Source organism: Oncorhynchus kisutch, linkage group LG19, assembly GCF_002021735.2.
Source record: "Oncorhynchus kisutch isolate 150728-3 linkage group LG19, Okis_V2, whole genome shotgun sequence".
Classification (NCBI taxonomy): Eukaryota; Metazoa; Chordata; class Actinopteri; order Salmoniformes; family Salmonidae; genus Oncorhynchus; species Oncorhynchus kisutch.
The window spans coordinates 35,266,817-35,286,226 of NC_034192.2; the positions used below are offsets into that span (position 1 = coordinate 35,266,817).

General features: G+C 41.7%; 2 protein-coding genes across 20 annotated transcripts; both read left to right on the forward strand.

Moving 5' to 3' along the window:
• Positions 1-3,253: 3,253 nt before the first annotated feature.
• Positions 3,254-11,063, forward strand: LOC109864751 (protein YIF1A-like). Of its 15 annotated transcripts, none has more exons than XM_031798249.1 (9): positions 3,254-3,337; positions 3,698-3,740; positions 5,676-5,920; positions 7,808-7,912; positions 8,334-8,412; positions 8,534-8,591; positions 9,712-9,867; positions 9,969-10,083; positions 10,239-10,471. In XM_031798249.1, exons 2-9 carry the CDS (start codon positions 3,707-3,709, stop codon positions 10,395-10,397), a joined length of 951 nt encoding a protein of 316 aa, XP_031654109.1. In that variant the 5' UTR covers positions 3,254-3,337; positions 3,698-3,706; the 3' UTR covers positions 10,398-10,471. The 15 variants fall into 15 exon arrangements, with proteins under 15 accessions (XP_031654109.1, XP_031654114.1, XP_020308262.1 ...); XM_031798254.1 differs by having other exon boundaries at positions 3,255-3,337; positions 9,990-10,083; positions 10,210-10,471; XM_020452673.2 differs by having other exon boundaries at positions 3,255-3,337; positions 9,990-10,083.
• Positions 11,064-11,435: 372 nt separating this feature from the next.
• Positions 11,436-19,092, forward strand: si:ch211-145o7.3 (forkhead box protein N2). Of its 5 annotated transcripts, none has more exons than XM_020453078.2 (5): positions 11,436-11,608; positions 12,813-13,500; positions 13,610-13,731; positions 13,932-13,987; positions 18,115-19,092. In XM_020453078.2, the coding sequence occupies exons 2-5, from the start codon at positions 12,859-12,861 to the stop codon at positions 18,459-18,461; spliced, it is 1,167 nt and encodes a 388-aa protein (XP_020308667.1). In that variant the 5' UTR covers positions 11,436-11,608; positions 12,813-12,858; the 3' UTR covers positions 18,462-19,092. The 5 variants fall into 5 exon arrangements, with proteins under 5 accessions (XP_020308667.1, XP_020308669.1, XP_031654119.1 ...); XM_020453080.2 differs by having other exon boundaries at positions 18,157-19,092; XM_031798259.1 differs by lacking the exon at positions 11,436-11,608 and adding an exon at positions 12,392-12,706 and having other exon boundaries at positions 18,157-19,092.
• Positions 19,093-19,410: the final 318 nt, after the last annotated feature.

Sequence of the window (19,410 nt, forward strand, 5' to 3'; positions counted from 1 at the left end):
GTTGAAGGAGCTGATGATAATGCACGATTCCTGATTCACCACGACAGATATCCCGGAAAACCAATCAGTGCACAGGCTGAATCTTTATTGGTCGTCATAAAATTACCACAGCCTCAAAGTCATAATTATTGGCTAAACCCCGCCAATTTCTACATTTGATCTTCTTACACTGCTAACTTTATGCCTAACCTTAAATGTCTAACCTTACATTTTAAGATATAGACCATTTTTACTTTGTGGCTGTGGTAACAACCATCTTTATGGTTGTGACGAGAGTGAGTACAGCTTCGACCGAAAGTTATTTTTGGTAGCACGTCAGGAGAGCAATTTAGCGTACCTTTTATTTTGTTATTATTTTTATTTCACCTTTATTTAACCAGGTAGGCAAGTTGAGAATAAGTTCTCATTTACAATTGTGACCTGGCCAAGATAAAGCAAAGCAGTTCGACACATACAACAACACAGAGTTACATATGGAGTAAAACAAACGTACAGTCAATAATACAGTAGACAAATAGGTCTATATATGATGTGAGACAAGGGAGGTCAAGGCAAAAAAAAAGGCCATAGTGGCGAAGTAAATACAATATAGCAAGTAAAACACTGGAATTGTAGATTTGCAGTGGAAGAATGTGCAAAGCAGAAATGAAAATAATGGGATACAAAGGAGGAAAATAAATAAATACAGTAGGGGAAGAGTTAGTTGTTTGGGCTAAATTAGAGATGGGCTATGTACAGGTGCAGTAATCTGTGAGCTGCTCTGACAGCTGGGGCTTAAAGCTAGTGAGGGAGATAAGTGTTTCCAGTTTCAGAGATTTTTGTAGTTCGTTCCAGTCATTGGCAGCAGAGAACTGGAAGGAGAGGCGGCCAAAGGAAGAATTGGTTTTGGGGGTGACCAGAGAGATATACCTGCTGGAGCGCATGCTACAGGTGGGTGCTGCTATGGTGACCAGCAGGGTCTTGTAGATGACCTGGAGCCAGTGGGTTTGGCGACGAGTATGAAGCGAGGGCCAGCCAACGAGAGAGTACAGGTCTCAGTGGTGGGTAGTATATGGGGCTTTGGTGACAAAACGGATGGCACTGTGATAGACTGCATCCAATTTATTGAGTAGGGTATTGGAGGCTATTTTGTAAATGACATCGCCGAAGTCGAGGATCGGAAGGGTGGTCAGTTTTACGAGGGTATGTTTGGCAGCATGAGTGAAGGATGCTTTGTTGCGAAATAGGAAACCAATTCTAGATTAAACTTTGGACTGGAGTTGTTTGATGTGAGTCTGGAAGGAGAGTTTACAGTCTAACAGACACCTAGGTATTTGTAGTTGTCCACATATACTAAGTCAGAACCGTCCAGAGTAGTGATGCTGGACGGGCGGGCAGGTGCAGGCAGCAATCGGTTGAAGAGCATGCATTTAGTTTTACTTGTATTTAAGAGCAGTTGGAGGCCACGGAAGGAGAGTTGTATGGCATTGAAGCTCGTCTGGAGGGTTGTTAACACAGTGTCCAAAGAAGGGCCAGAAGTATACAGAATGGTGTTGTCTGCGTAGAGGTGGATCAGAGACTCACCAGCAGCAAGAGCGACATCATTGATGTATACAGAGAAGAGAGTCGGCCCAAGAATTGAACCCTGTGGCAGCCCCATAGAGACTGCAAGAGGCCCAGACAACAGGCCCTCCAATTTGACACACTGAAGTCTATCAGAGAAGTAGTTGGTGAACCAGGCGAGGCAATCATTTGAGAAACCAAGGCTATCGAGTCTGCCGATGAGGATGTGTTGATTGACAGAGTCGAAAGCCTTGACAAGGTCAATGAATATGGCTGCACAGTATTGTTTCTTATCGATGGCGGTTAAGATATCATTTAAGACCTTGAGCGTGGCTGAGGTGCACCCATGACCAGCTCTGAAACCAGATTGCATAGCGGAGAAGGTGCGGTGGGATTCGAAATGGTCGGTAATCTGTTTGTTGACTTGGCTTTCGAAGACCTTAGAAAGGCAGGGTAGGATAGATATAGGTCTGTAGCAGTTTGGGTCAAGAGTGTCCCCCCCTTTGAAGAGGGGGATGACCACAGCTGCTTTCCATTCTTTGGGAATCTCAGACGACACAAAAGAGAGTTTGAACAGGCTAGTGACAGGGGTTGCAACAATTTTGGCAGATAATTTTTAGAAAGAAAGGGTCCAGATTGTCCAGACCTTAACTCTAACCTTAACCTAAGTCTCATAACCTGATGCATAAGAGCCAACTTATACTTGATCCGAAAATGTTGTCGGAGACTCTGTATGGAGGTGACGCAATTGAGGGGACTTCGGAGCTCAGTACCGCATGGCTGTGGGCCTCCCAAATTTTGTAACAATGCAGAGGGCTCTGTGTAGCTCCGTGTTGACATGATTGTTTTGATAGTAGGTGGGGGCGGGAGGTCCTGTGTAAACACAAACTCACTTGCTTGACAACATCCTTCGCAACAGCTCTGAGCTGTGCTGCAAAGTGCAAGAAGCATGAATGCTCTTACTTCTGCAAGAGGCCCTATAACCGTAAATGCTGCACGGCCAATGCAGATGTCAGATTTACCATGTAAAGCCTTTAAATTCTTCAAACCTGTTACGAAAAAGTAAATTCTGGTAGTAGCTGTACACTCTCTAGTCAGAACCCATCTTTATTTATGCCAATATAAGCGCAAATAGAACAATACAACTTTGATATAAGTATTTTGCTAATAGTTAGTGCTATCGTCTCTAAGACGTCTCTACCATGGATTCTAACCTTAACCACTACCTAACTTGAACCCTGAACCCTTAACCTTATCCATTTTTTTTATTTGAATGTTTTTATTTATTTATTCATTTTATTTTATATTAACAAACAAATATCAACAAACAAAAGAGGAATAGCCACATGCAAACAAACATACATACAAACTATTTATATTGCCAGGAATCCTAAACAAACAAATTATATTAATTAATAATACAAGTTGATTGCCTTTTTGTTTTTAATTTTAGTTAAAGTAGTGCCATGTTGTTGAAATTCAAATTCATCACAAGTTAGGTTTTGAATTAGCAATATGCATTTGCGAATATGAAATTTACCTAATATTATTAGCAGTTGAATTAAATATACTTAAACTTTATCAATGTCAGAATTTCTTAAATAAATAATTATATTTTACCTGAAGTATTTTAAATATTAACTCCAATAAGAGGTAACGTCAGAGTTGGGACGTCCCAAGGATGCCAGATAGCCAAATGGTTATCCACGCTGCCACGCAGGCAGAGAAGGAGACCAATAATAGGTTAAGATAATGTTTAAAAGGGGCGGGTTCTACGAAGGCCCAGCATACGTATGTAGGTGAAGTTTGGGCTTTTTAAATAGTTTATATTTTATTCCATGAGTAACTAGGTCATAGTGTTATTATCATTTTTCTTTTAAATATAATTGTGTACGTTGAAATATGTTATTCTACTTTAATTAACTGTCAATTGTTCTCACAGAAATGGTGGCAAAAACGAACCATCTCTCAGTTAGCTAGCACACATTAGCGAACTAGCAAGAGAAACCAGCTATAGCTTCCTAGCTAGTGACGTTAGTGTATACCATTGAAAATAGCTAGTTAATTAACGTTACTGGATGTGAAGATCCAGCAACGTATGAAGGAGCGTTGCAGGCCGTTATCAAACCCGAATATTGTTTCTATTTTTGAACAGCTGTTTACAATGGACCTTCCACAGCATGGTTACAGAGCAAGTGGTAAGTAACGTTAGTTACAGCTAAAATGTTCTCTGGAGCTAGCTAGAGTTTGGCAAGCAAGGTTGTCTTTGCATCATGCTACAGGTTGGATACTCAGTCACTTTTAGAGTCTCAGAATTGCTTTGGGACTCAGTATTGTCATGCTTCACCATAGTTGACGAACCCCGGCTCAACTCCATTCTCTTATATGGATGCTGAGTTGGGTTTTCATGACTGGTCGCGGAATTTGCTAGCAACAACATTGAGTCACCATCAGACGATTATGAAAACGCTTAACGGTATATGTTTGTTCTGTACAAGTGCGTTCCTTCCGCGGGGTGCCGAAATTAATACTTAAAATAATGACTTTTAGCGAATACAACTACCGATTTTCTTTTTTATTTTCCCGTTGACGTCCCAATGATCCCGGTTTGCATTGAAACAATGTAATCTCAGTTTAGGTAGTATGAGCAACGAGGAAAATGTCGGTTGTATTCGTTAAAAGTATGAATTTCGACACCTTGCGGAAGGACCGCAGTTGTACAGGTAAGCGTACAGGTATGGTGACTAGATGTTGCTGCTAACAGATCCAGAGACCAGTCCTGAAAACTTAACTTCGCCTCTATATAAGAGAACGTTTATACATTGTGAAATAATAGTGAAGACATCAACTATGAAATAACACATGGAATCATGTAGAAACCAAAAGTGTTAAACAAATCAAATAGCCACCCTTTGCCTTGATGACCGTTTTGCACACTCTTGGCATTCTCTCAACCAGCTTCACCTGGAATGCTTTTCCAACCATTTTGAAGGAGTTCCCACATATGCTGAGCACTCGTTGGCTGCTTTTCCGTCACTCTGCAGTCCGACTCATCCCAAACCATCTCAATATGGTTGAGGTTGGGTGATTGTGGAGGCCAGGTCATCGGATACAACACTCCATCACTCTCCTTCTTGGTCAAATAGCCCTGACACAGCCTGGAGGTGTGTTGGGTCATTGTTCTGTTGAAAAACAAATGATAGTCCCACCCGTTCACTCACACCGCGTCTCACAGACATGGCGGTTGGGTCCAAAAATCTCCCATTTGGACTCCAGACCAAAGGACACATTTCCACTGGTCTAATGTCCATTGCTCATGTTTCTTGGCCCAAGCAAGTCTATTCTTATTGGTGTCCTTTAGTAGTGGTTTATTTGCAGCAATTTTACCATAAAGGCCTGATTCACAAAGTCTCCTATGAACAGTTGATGTTGATGTGTCTGTTACTTGAACTCTGACACATTTATTTGGGCTGCAATTCCTGAGCCTGGTAACTCCTAATGAACTTTCATCATAGCACTTGATCGTTTTTGTGACTGTACTTGAAGAAACTTTCAAAGTTATTGAAATATTCCGGATTGACTGACCTTCATGTCTTAAAGTAATGATGGACTGTCATTTCTCTTTGCTGATTTGAGCTGTTCTTGCCATATTATATAGACTTCATCTTTTACCATATAGGGCTATCTTCTGTATACCACCCCTACCATGTCACAACACAACTGATTGGCTCAAACGCATTAAGAAGGAAAGAAATTCCACAAATTAACAAGGCACACCTGTTAATTGAAGTGCATTCCAAGTGTCTACCTCACGAAGCTGGTTGAGAGAATGTCAAGAGTGAAAAGCTGTCAAGGCAAAGGTTGGCTACTTTGAAGATTCTAACATTTTAAAATGTATTTTGATATAACACTTTCTTTTGGTTACTACATGATTCCATATGTGTTATTTCATAGTTTTGATGTCTTCACTATTATTCTACAGTGTAGAACATGGTAAAAATAAAAACCTGGAATGAGTGTCAACTTTTGACAGTGTCATTTTTCACATTTATTATCAATACAAAATATTTCTGATATGATGTCATACAATACTACAGAGGGACAAATCTCCATCTCATTTCATCCCTCTGTAGCAAAGCCAAGAGCTCGTGCAGGTCCCCACACCGGGGACCCTCTCCTCTTTGCAGATACCAGTTCTGCAGCGCCACCAATGAACAATCAGGGTTATTACACTCCTGGATACAGCATTGGAGGGGCTCCAGTTGGAGGACCAGCGGATGCTGGGGTCAACAACCTGTTTGCTGACCCAATGGCCAGTGCAGCCATGATGTATGGCTCTTCCCTGGCCAACCAGGGAAAGGAAATTGTTAACAAGGAGGTGAGAGAATCACAGAGGCTGGTCTCATTTTCATTAGGATGATGGCTACATTCCAAAAAACTAGCAGCTGAATGCACTAAAGTTGCTGCAGGTACAGTGCCTTCGGAAAGTATTCAGACCACTTTTTCCACATTTTGTTACCTTACACCCATATTCTAAAATTGATTAAATGAAACAATTTCCTCAGCAATTTACACCCACTACCCCATAATGACAAAGTGAAAACACATTTTTTTCTCATTTATAAAAAAATAAAAAAACGTATACCTTACGTAAGTATTCAGTCCCTTTCTATGGGACTTGAAATTGAGCTCAGGTGCATCCTGTTTCCATTGATCATCCTTGAGATGTTTCTACAACTTGATTGGTGTCCACCTGTGGTAAATTCAATTGATTGGACATGATTTGGAAAGGCACACCTGTCTATATAAGGTCCCACAGTTGACAGTGCATGTCAGAGCAAAAAACAAGCCATGAGATCTAAGGAATTGTCCCTAAAGCTCTGAGACAGGATTGTGCCGAGGCACAGATCTGGGGAAGTATGCAAAAAATGTCTGCATCATTGAAAGTCCCCAAGAACACAGTGGCCTCCCATCATTCTTAAATGGAAGATGTTTAGAACCACCAAGACTCTTTCTAGAGCTGGCCACCTGTCCAAACTGAGCAATCGGGGGAGAAGGGCCTTGGTCAGGGAGCTGACCAAGAACCCGATGGTCCCTCTGACAGAGCTCCAGAGTTCCTCTGGAGATGGGAGAACCTTCCAGAAAGACAACGATCTCTGCAGCACTCCACCAATCAGGCCTTTTTGGTAGAGTGGCCAGATGGAAGCCGCTCCTCAGTAAAAGGTACATGACCTCCCGCTAGGAGTTTGCCAAAAGGCATGTAAAGGACTCTGATGAAACCAAGATTGAACTCCTTGGCCTGAATGCCAAGCATCACATAGGAGGAACCTGGCACCATCCTTACGATGAAGCATGTTGGTGGCAGTATCATGCTGTGGGGATGTTTTTCAGTGGCAGGGACTAGAAGACAAGTCAGGATCGAGGCAAATATGAATGGAGCAAAGTACAGAGATCCTTGAACACCCCAGTCTGAGGTCCTGAGCAGGTTAAGGTTCACCTTCCAACAGGACAATGACCCTAAGCACACAGCCAAGACATCGAAGGAGTGGCTTCGGGACAAGTCTCTGAATGTCCTTGAGTGGCCCAGCCAGAGCCCGGACTTGAACCTGTTCGAACATCTCTGGAGAGACCTGAAAATAGCTGTGCACCGACGCTCCCATCCAACCTGACAGAACTTGAGAGGATCTCCAGAGAAGAATGAGAGAAAATCCACAAATAGATGTTTGCCAAGCTTGTAGCGTCATACCCAAGAAGACTTGAGGTTGTAATCGCTGCCAAAGGTGCTTCGACAAAGTACAGAGTAAAGGGTCTGAATACTTATGTGAATGTGATATTTTCGTTTTTATTTTTAATACATTTGCAGAAATTTCTAAAACAGTTTTTGCTTTGTCATTATTGGGTATTGTGTGTAGATTGATTGAGGGGGAAACTTTAAAAAAAATCAATTTTAGAATAAAGCTGTAACCTAACAAAATGTGGAAAAAGTCAACGGGTCTGAAATACTTTCCCGAAGGATCCTTTCAGATCAACTCAGGATGAGGTTTTATGAAAATGCTTCAGCCAAATATGGATCAAGATAGGATTGTTAGGGTTAGCCTGCATCTGTTCCTTTGGCTCAGTTTGTGCCTGATGGAGCCCACTGTTTACCTTTTCCATAGTTTGTTCCTTAGCATTATGAAACATTTCTCTGTCCGTCTCTTGATGCTGGATGAGACTGCGCCAACAGTCTTTGACAGAGAATTATTTGCGCAATCTCCCTCTTTAGATCAGCAGGTACGTGTCTGTGAACAAGCTGAAGTACTTCTTTGCCGTCGATTCCAAATATGTAATGAAGAAACTACTGCTCCTCGTGTTCCCGTACACACATCAGGTAATGAAGTCATTTTATTACACCAAACACACCATATCACGACCTTACACTTGAATTTCCACAGCTTATGATACCCAACAGCACTGTAGCACACACTGGTGTGTCATGGAGATGGTCTCGGCGTTCCACCTTCGTCTCGTCTCATGCGCCTATCAAATAGTCAGGCCTCCAAACAAGATAATCACTCGGCTAGCACTGATGTGTTTTGATGTGGATGTCACACAGAAGATTACAGATGTAGAAGGGACGGCTGCATTTGTGTTTCATCAATGTTTTATATTAACAAGCCTGATCAGGTTCCATACTCAGACTTAGAGAAATTGTTAGACATTCTGTGACCTGATTAAATGTTAGGTTCAGCAAAAACTATATGGCTTCTCTATGAGGTGTAAATATATTGCACATATTGTAATGTCAATAGGACTGGGAAGTTCGTTACCACAGGGACACTCCTCTCACACCCAGGCATGATGTGAATGCGGACGACCTTTACATACCTTGTAAGTTAATTTTATGATATCAGAAAGATGTTTAATATCATTCATCTTTCATGACGGAATCTTTTGAATTGGAATACACACTTTGAATTGTTTTGTTTATTATTACTGTATTGTTTTTCAGCAATGGCTTTCATCACCTACATTTTGCTAGCTGGGATGGCCCTTGGCATTCAGAAGAGGTTACTTCAACTACTTTTTCTTTACAACTGTACAAACATGGCCAAGCAAATACAGTGGGGCAAAAAAGTATTTAGTCAGCCACCAATTGTGCAAGTTCTCCCACTTAAAAAGATGAGGCCTGTAATTGTCATCATAGGTACACTTCAACTATGACAGACAATAAGAAAAAAAATCCAGAAAATCACTGTAGGATTTTTTATGAATTTATTTGCAAATTATGGTGGAAAATAAGTATTTGGTCAATAACAAAAGTTTCTCAATACTTTTATATACCCTTTGTTGGCAATGACAGAGGTCAAACGTTTTCTATACGTCTTCACAAGGTTTTCACACACTTGCTGGTATTTTGGCCCATTCCTCCATGCAGATCTCCTTGCTGGGCAACACGGACTTTCAACTCCCTCCAAATATTTTCTATGGGGTTGAGATCTGGAGACTGGCTAGGACACTCCAGGACCTTGAAATGCTTCTTACGAAGCCACTCCTTCGTTGCCCGGGCGGTGTGTTTGGGATCATTGTCATGCTGAAAGACCCAGCCACGTTTCATCTTCAATGCCCTTGTTGATGGGAGGAAGGTTTCACTCAAAATCTCACGATACATGGCCCCATTCATTCTTTCCTTTACACGGATCAGTCGTCCTGGTCCCTTTGCAGAAAAACGGCCCCAACGCATGATGTTTCCACCCCCATGCTTCACAGTAGGTATGGTGTTCTTTGGATGCAACTCAGCATTCTTTGTCGTCCAAACACAACAAGTTGAGTTTTTACCAAAAAGTTATATTTTGGTTTCATCTGACCATATGACATTCTCCCAATCGTCTTCTGGATCATCCAAATGCTCTCTAGCAAACTTCAGACGGGCCTGGACATGTTCTGGCTTAAGCAGGGGGACACGTCTGGCACTACCTATGATGAAAATTACAGGCCTCATCTTTTTAAGTGGGAGAACTTGCACAATTGGTGGCTGACTAAATACTTTTTTGCCCCACTGTATATGATTTCTGTAATGTTACAGATACTGTGTTAATGAAATTAATACATTGTATTTGTCTCTATTTGTAAATTAATCAACAAACTAAAGTTCTTCCCTCATTATTATTGTCTCTTCTTCAATGGCAGGTTCAGTCCAGAAGTCCTTGGTCTGTGTGCCAGCACTGCTTTGGTGTGGGTCGTCATAGAGGTCTTGGTCATGTTGCTGTGTCTCTACATTCTCTCTGTTCACTCTGACTTGTCCATTTTTGACCTCTTTGCATACAGTGGATACAAATATGTGGGGTAAGGGATCCAATAGATATATTTTTTTAACCTCAAGTTGTTACATTTGTTCACACATTACTGTGATACCTCCTTTTTTTTATTTTTTTATTTTTTTTTAGCATGATGATTCTTTGTTTTAGAATGATTTTCACAGTGCTGGGTGGTCTGCTGTTTGGCAGTGATGGGTACTTCGTGGCTCTCACTTGGTCATCTTGTGCTCTTATGTTTTTCATTGTAAGTACTTCAGAACTCTGGAACTGTTTCAGATATTGTATTACCTAGTAATGCATGCTTAATGCAAGATAGTAGGCAAGTTGACATGGTTTAATTAGTTTATTTTACTTTAAACTTTGTTTTTAGACTAAACGGCATTTTGATCACCACATCAGGTCCGCTCTCTCAAAATGAAGATTCTGTCGTCTCTCTCCCATGACTCCATGGGGGCTGGAGCGACAGCCAAACCAAGACTCCGCCTGTACATCACCGTGGCCACCGCAGCCTTTCAGCCAATCATTATCTACTGGCTCACCTCGCATCTGGTCAGGTGACCTGGTACAGGGTCTGACCCTGAGGGTCATTATTATCGAACTAAAAAAATAAAAAAATGTTGATGCTTTCTACAAACTTGGCTCTTGCGAGTGTCATTTACCTACATACCAGCTCATCTGCCAGGGAAAGCGGGATGATGGATATCGAGCTGTATCTTGTGTTCAGCTTGTGGGTTAAAGCTTAAAATGAACATTTTAGTTTTTACTTCTGTAGGTGAGACTTTTGTATGCAAGACATCACTTGTCACAATGAGTGTTTTACAGACAGTCATTTTTGGCCACCATAAAGAAAGAAGGGCTTTGTATTCATGAAATTGGAATTTATGGTTATGATAAACCTTTGTCACACTCCAGTTCTTCCTCTAAAGTTTCCTGCGTATGTTGTCCGTTTGGGCTTAACAGAAATGTTGCAATGTGGTTAAATGGAAAATTATTTATATTTTTTTATTTATTTTACCTGGTAAGTTGACTGAGAACACAATCATTTACAGCAACAACCTGGGGAATAGTTACAGGGGAGGAGGGGGGACTTGGAGGATGTGCTATCAGTGCCCTCTTCTGCATTTTAACCTATGTTAATCCCTCCTTTTTATTATTTATCTAAACTTTGTGGAGCATGAACCATTTTGATTATTTTTGTAAAAAATAAAATGGAATATAATTTTATCCATGCCTCTGTCATTTTGTTAACTGAATGCAATGTTTAAAAGGAAAAAATGTCTGTCGCTCAGTTGGATCATCCTGAATTTTAGGGGCTCCCTTCGTGACGCAGCGGTCTAAGGCACTGCATCACAGTGCTAGAGGTGTCACTACAGACTCTGGTTTGATTCCAGGCTGTATCACAACTGGCTGTGATTGGGAGTCCCATAGGGCAGCGCACAATTGGCCCAGCGTCGTTAGGGTTTGGCTGAGGCAGGCCATCCGTTGTAAATAAACATTTAGTTCATAACTGACTTGCCTAGTAAAATAAAGAATTTGTTGGCAAAAGACAGAACTGTATCTTTAAGGCGAGAACGCGCAGGCGGCGGGCAATCTATAAAGCGTCCTTTTGGTTTCCAAGGGAACCCTGGAAGAGATCGCGGATAGTCGGGAATTAGATTTAGATTCTTTGTATGGTTCTCTAACAATATTTTAAACCGTTGAATGGGAGATTTAGCATGTCTCAAGCCTTTTACTAATATCCCCTGACAACTATTTACGTTGCTTTATAGGTAAGACATGCATTGTCTATTTTCATTCTCAAGTATTTCTGCTCCAGAGGGCTATTTGACAAAAGACTGCTTGACTGATGGTGCTAAATGTAACTTTATATTCTACCGCCATTTTCCGAAGTATGAGCACATTGAGCACCTTTGTTGAGCACCATGAGGCTTTATGGGCAGAATGTTCCATTTACCCTTATGAAAATAAGTTGTTTTCCAATCAAAAGGATTTTATGCATGCACCTGTCCAATGCCTATTTGCTAGCTGTCTGAATGCTAGTAACTTAGTTTATAGCGAAATCATTTATCCGCTACAGAAGTGAAATGGGGAGGACTTTGTTCAGACTTTTGTCTTAATCTTTAACTTGTTAGCTAATGTATTTTTTTTATTCTTACCAACTGAAGGTTCTTTGTGCAGGGAGTGCACAGTGAAGCTTTTGAAGAGCGATTGTTTTTTTTATTTTTTTTTATTCAAAAGGTGATTCCCAACCTTTTTTGGTTACTGTACCCCGAATCAGTCCGGAGAACCCACGAAGTACTTCCTCGTGTGCATTTTACCAGTAGGCCTATGGTCTTTTGAGTCTTCCCAAGTACACCCTATAGCAAGGGGAGGGAAGTACGGCCCGCCGGGCACTTCAATCTGGCAATACGCCTTTTTTTCTCCACAATTTCGTGGTATCCTATTTAGTCTTGTCCCATTTCTGAAACTCCCGTACGGACTCGGGAGAGCCGTGCGTCCTCCGAAACACGACCCAGCCAAGCCGCACTGCTTCTTGACACAATACACGCTTAACCTGGAAGCCAGCCGCACCAATGTGTCGGAGAAAACACCGTACACCTGGCGACCGTGACAGCGTACATGCGCCCGGCCCACCACAGGACGACGCTGGGCCAATTGTGCTCAGCCTCATGGGTCTCCCAGTCACGCCAGCTGTGACACAGCCTGGGTTCGAACCCAGGTCTGTAGTGACGCCTCAAGCACTGTGATGCTGTGCCTTAGACCGCTGTGCCACTCGGTACCCCCTCCAGGGGTACATGTACTCCAGGTTGGGAACCAGTAGACTGATCTGGTCTACCATCTGATCTGCTAAGGCTATTATAAATTGGGTTTGTCTACATTTTTCTAATTGTGTAAATGCATTGCCATCAACTTCAGCTGAATTTTTGACCATGCCATTGAAATAATGTTTGTCTCCTCTGCTTTGCCCATCAGATCAACTATTGAATGAGTGTATAAGAAGTCTGCTGCTGGTAGAGAGATGGAGAGTGACTCTCACACACTGCCACTCCTCCCTATGTCTCTTCCTTATCCCGCCACTCTCTACCACTGCCTGCCTTTATCTTCCTCTCTTTTGCAAACTTCTTCCACTGTTCATGTTTCACTCCCTCTGTCTCCTCTATCAATCCCGCCATCCCCTACTTCACTTTGTCCCACAGCCCCAGCTTCAGTTCACCTCAAGACTCAACCTCTCTCCCCTCTTTTACACACCTTGTCCCCACCTTTGTTTCTTGATGGACAAAACTTACACTGCCTAAACTCTCTAACCACATCTGACGAAGATGACTTGACCTGCCTCAACTGGCTGCATCAAAGAGGCAACTTGCTTCCCCTGCAGCCCCTGCCCAAAACAACACCACTGCCTCAGCTGGAGCCCCAGGATCCCATACCTACCCCACACCTTCCTCCCTCCCCATCCAAGCCCCCTTACTCCTTTAGTAGTCTAATCTTCATGGCGATAGAGGACTCGCCAGACAAGAGGCTCCCAGTAAAGGGTATCTATGAATGGATAGTGAACAGCTTCCCCTACTACAGAGCAGCACCTGGGGGATGGAGAAACTCTGTTCGACACAACCTGTCTCTGAGTAAGAGCTTCCGTCGGATTCACAGGGACAAGAGCCAGGTGAGATGTGTTCACTGGTTTTCAATGTGTCAGTTTGCATGGTCTAGATTTTGGTTTGAAATTATGGTCTTTAGTGATATTAAAGATTGTGGTATGATTTATTTTTCAGTTTGTGGGGAAGGGCTCACTGTGGTGTGTGTGTCCAGAATATCGACATGCTCTTCTGGAGGTGCTCAGGAAAGCGCATTATTACCACGGCACCAACAGTAACTTACTAAACAACCCTGTATTGTGAGTATGAACAAACACATTTGCAGTTTAGTTCAGTGTTAAATATCATGACCAATTTGCCCAAAGACTTGTTGGTTAATGAATGTCAGTTAATGATATGTCTTACAGTAGTAGACTTATCACAGCCCAGTCAGAACCTTACCAGTAGTCCAACTAACTGTATTTTTCATCCCTCTCTGTCCTGTGTGTCCGTGGAGCAGGTTGGAGGGAGCTGATTACGAAGTATCTATGGTGTGTGACACTGTGGAGATCTCAGGTTAGCCCTCCATCACTAAGCATGTCAGCCTCATAGATCTTGATAACCATGCTGAACTTTGGGGTAAACTACAGCCCCTGACAGTATTGTAATGCCTCTTACAAAAGTTTTTTTTTTAAGATGTGAGTTTCCTCTTAATTTTTCATTCATAGTTTAATCTAAATACTTATTTTCAATTGAGGAACAATTGATCTATCTATTACGCCTCAACTCGTCTGCTGATTTTTTTAATTAAATTTTTTCCTCCCCCTAACCCTTTCTCTGCATGTTGCATGGTTGGTGAGTTTGTGTGCTGTTGTCTTGACAACAACCTTCTATTGCCTTGGCAACTTATAGCCATAGCAACACGCTGGCTCAGTTCTTTATGTCACTCTCTTTTAGTGCAGTGCTTATGTAAAACTGGTTTTGGCCAAGGCCAGTAACTCCCTACATTCCACTTAGATTGTCTACAGGGTATACACTGTAATGTAGTGATGGGTGGAAAAAATTGATAGTTATATTTTGCGATGTTATTTTGGATGATATTATATTGATACTTTGACTCCAAGTATTGATTTGTGTGTGTATATATATGAGTACCACTCAAGTTTGGCCACACCTACTCATTCCAGGGTTTTTCTTTATTTTTACAATTTTCTACATTGTAGAATAATAGTAAAGACATCAAAACTATGAAATCAAACAAATGGTATCATGTAGTAATCAACAAATCAAAATATATTTGAGATTCTTCAAAGTAGCCACCCTTTGCCTTGATGACAACTATGCACACTCTTGGCATTCTCTCAACCAGCTTCATGAGGTAGTCACCTGGAATGCATTTCAATTAACAGGTGTGCCTTGTTAATTTGTGGAATTTATTTCCTTAATACATTTGAACCAATCAGTTGTGTTGTGAGAAGGTAGGAGTGGTTTACAGAAGATAGCCCTATTTGGTAAAAGATCAAGTCCTTATATTATGGCAAGAACAGCTCAAATAAGCAAAGAGAAACGACAGTCCATCATTACTTTAAGACACAAAGGTCAGTCAATCTGGAACATTTCAAGAACTTTAAAAAAGTTTCTTCAAGTGCAGTTACAAAAACCATAAAGAGCTATAATGAAACTGGCTCTCATGAGGACCGCCACAGGATTGGAAGACCCAGAGTTACCCCGAGTGCTGCATCAGATGACCTGGCCTCCACAATCACCTGACCTCAACCCAATTAAGAGGATTTGGGATGAGTTGGACCGCAGAGTGAAGGAATAGCAACCAACAAGTGCTTAGCATATGTGGGAACTCCTTTAAACTGTTGGAAAAGCATTCCTGGAGACTACCTCAAGGTTCTGGTTGAGAGAATGCCAAGAGTGTGCAAAGCTGTCAAGGCAACGGGTGGCTACTTTGAATAATCTAAAATATATATATTTATATATTTTAATTTACCTTGTTTTTGGTTATTACATGTGTTATTTCATAGTTTTGTGTCTTCAATATTATTCTACATTGTAGAAAATAGTCAAAAATAAAGAAAAACCCTTGAATGAGTAGGTGTGTCCAAACGTTTGACAGGTGAGATATACAGTACCAATCTAAGCACAATATCCCATAATGACAGAGTGAAAACGTGTTTTAAAAAATTGGGCAAATTGATTGAGAATGAAATACAGAAATATATTTTTTCCATAAGTAATAACACCCCTGTGTCATACTTTGAGGGGATTACAGCTTTGAGTCATCTTGGGTATGTTTGTATCTGCTTTGTACATCTGGATTTGGGGATTTTATCCCATTCCTCCTTTCAGAGTTTCTCAAGCTCTTAAGTTAGAAGGGGAGTGGTGGTAAACAGCAATCTTCAAGTCTTTCCATAGATTTTCAATAGGATTCAAGTCTGGGATTTGTCTGGACCACTCAAGGACTTTAACATTATGTTTCTTAAGCTATTCCAGCGTTGCTTTGGCTGTATGCTTGGGGTCATTGTCCTGTTGGAACTTAGACTGGGGTGAAGATTTAAGGTCGTTTGCACTCTGAAGCAGGTTCTCATCAAGGATTTGCCTGTATTAGGCTCTATTCATTGTTCCCTCTATCCTTACCAGTGTCACAGTCCCTGCCGCTGAATAGCATTCCCATAGAATGATGCTGCCACCATCATGCTTCATGGTAGGGATGGTGTTAGATGGGTCATGAACTGTGCCTGGTTTTCTCCAGACATAGCGCTTTGCATTCAGGACAAAGAGTTCCATCTTAGTCTCATCAGACCAAATATTTTTTTGCTTTGAGTCTTCCATCTGCCTTTTTGCAAACTCTAGGCAGGCTGTCATGTGCCTTTTTATTAGGAGTGGCTTCCATCTGCCCACTCTCCCAAAAATCCCAGATTGGGTGAAGTGCTGTAGAGACTGTTGTCCTTTTTGTGGGTTCTCCCTTCTCAGCCAATTAAGTCTGTAGTTCTTCTTTCCCAGTTCCTTGGTTGGATGGCCAGCTCTAAGCAGAGTCTGTGTAGTTCAATATTGTTTTCCATTTTCCAATGATGGAGACCACTGAGCTCTTGGAAACCTTCAACACTCTAGAAATAGTTTTATACCTTTTCCCAGATGGATGCCTCATCACAATTCTATCTCAGAGATCTACGGAAAGTTCCTTGGACTTCCTGGTGTAGTTTCTGCTCTGACATACGCTGTCAACTGTGGGACCTTTTATATAGACAGGTATGTTTCTTTCTAAATCTGTAGATCAGTCTAATGTCCACCACGTGCCAGGTCCAGAAGTGACCCAGCATCCTCTTGGGCCTCAGCATCTTATTTACATAAGTATTCAGACCCTTTGCTATTCTACAACTTGATTGGAGTCCACTTGTGGTCAATTCAATTGATTGGACATGATTTGGAGAGGCACACAGCACTCTATATAAGGTCCCACAGTTGGCAGTGCATGTCAGAGCAAAAACCAAGCCATGAGGTCGAATGAATTCTCCTCAAAGCTCAGAGACATGATTGTGTAAAGAGACAGATCTGGGGAAGGGTAACCAAACATTTCTGCAGCATTGAAGGTCCCCAAGAACATAGTGGCCTCCACCATTCTTAAATGGAAGAAGTTTGGAACACCAAGACTCTTCCTAGAGCTGGCCACCCGGCCAAACTGAGCAATCGGGGGAGAAGGGCCTTGGTCAGGGAGGTGACCAAGAACCCAAGGGTCAGTCTGATAGAGCTCCATAGTTCCTCTGTGGAGATGGGAGAACCCTCTAGAAGGACAACCATCTCTGCAGCACTCCACCAAACAGGCCTTTATGGTAGAGTGGCCAGATGGAAGACACTCCTCAGTAAAAGGCACATGACAGCCCGCTTGGAGTTTGCCAAAAGCCCCCTAAAGAACTCTTAGACCATGAGCAATAAGATTCTCTGGTCTGATGAAACCAAGATTGAACTCCTTGGCCTGAATGCCAAGCGTCACGTCTGGAGGAAACCTGGAACCATCCCTACGGTGAATCATGGCGGTGGCAGCATTATGCTGTGGGGATGTTTTTCAGTGGCAGGGACTGGGAGACTAGTCAGGATTGAGGGAACAATGAACAGAGAAAAGTACAGAGAGATCCTTGATGAAAACCTGCTCCAGAGCACTCAGGACCTCAGACTGGGGCGAAGGTTCACCTTCCAATCGGACAACGACCCTAAGCACAAAGCCAAAACAACGCAGGAGTGGCTTCGGGACAAGTCTCTGAATGTCCTTGAGTGGCCGAGCCAGAGCCCTGACTTGAACCCGATCAAACATCTCTGGAGAATAAGGCTATCTCATTTTAGAATAAGGCTGTAATGTAACTTTAATGTGGAAAAAGTCTAGGGGTCTGAATACTATCCGAATGCACTGTTTTGTGAGGAACATGTTTGGAACATCAAATTGCAATAAAATGCAGAATTGAATCACAATACATATAGAATTGTGAAAATTACAATTGTATCATTAACTTAGTATCATGATAATATCGTATCATGAGGTCCCTAGCAATACCCAGACCTACTGTAATCTCTTTAAACTGTTCAATTGTTCTACTGTATAGGACACTATTATAAACAATTGCACATCAACCACATGGATGTTGATGTGCCACATTTTTCAATGTGCAGTATACAAACTATTTTGGGTCTCTCTCACACAGATTCCCATTGTCAAACTCTCCTCTCCTCCCCCTCTACCCCAGCCTTGACCTTAGACAACCCACCTCTCTCCTCATATCCACTTTGCCCTCTAACCCCTGACCATGAGGAGATGGTCAACATGGAGGCAATGGAATATGAGGAAGAGGTTGGTGAGGAGATGGAGAAAGACCCCCTGTCAGACAGTGGCTACATAGAGTTACACTACTACCAGTATCACCAGTACCAGTATCTGGTCCTGCCCGGGGACACTGAACTGGATCTGGAGACCGTACAGATCCTGCAGCTGGATGCTGAGGCCCAAGAGGCTGCTGGGTCACTTCTGGACCTGGCAGGGGGTGGACATTAGACTGATCTACAGATAAGGACATGCAGTGTGGTCTAAACAAATTGACCAATAGACTGAAGTACACTGTGATGTAAGGGGATTATGTGTAACCTGAGTAATATAAATTGGCAATACGTTGCTGTGTGCTGACATTTTGACACTGCCTGAGATTTGATTTGCTGTCATAAAGTGATATACTGTAGCTACTATGATTGCACATCCAAGCCACCTTACCTGATGCATGTAAACACATTTAAGCCACTCGCCACACTCATTGACATATACCAGACATTGGCGTATGCTTTTGGTATAAATTGAGGAGGAAAAATATTGACGCTGTACTGATAAGAATCAAGGCCTCTATATTTTGATGGAATACAACAGATGAATGATAACATGAGAAATCTACTGCCAATTAATCCACTCTCAGATTCAGGGGACAAAGAAATGTATGTTCAATTCTGAATCCTGAATCTGAATTTATAATAATCTCTACCAAGTGCATCTTTTATTGAACACTTATTATTGGGCAGAATTTATTTTATAGGCTTTGTCTATGTTTAGAAAGAAACATTAGACATTTGTCATTAATTCAACTCTTATTTTTTTTTTCATTTCATAATTGTATTAACAATAAAGCACCAAACTCTTATACGAACTGTTAATATTTTTTTGTGTTCAAACGTTTTATCATGTACACCTTTTTCAAATACTTTATGGGAATCTATCAAGGAATCAAATATTTCTATAGTTTTATATTTCTAAAGATCTTTGCATTCCTTGGATTCAATGTGCAGACTGACACCCCCTAATTAGTGGGGAGACATTTGACTGGAAATAACAAGTAACCGAAATAAATGCAAATTTTTATTTGTGTCCGTCTAGGTATTATGTCAAGAGCCAAAGCGCAAGATTAACATGTTGAAAAAAATCATAGCTATGTAGGAAAGTCGATTTTGGGTGTGGTGTT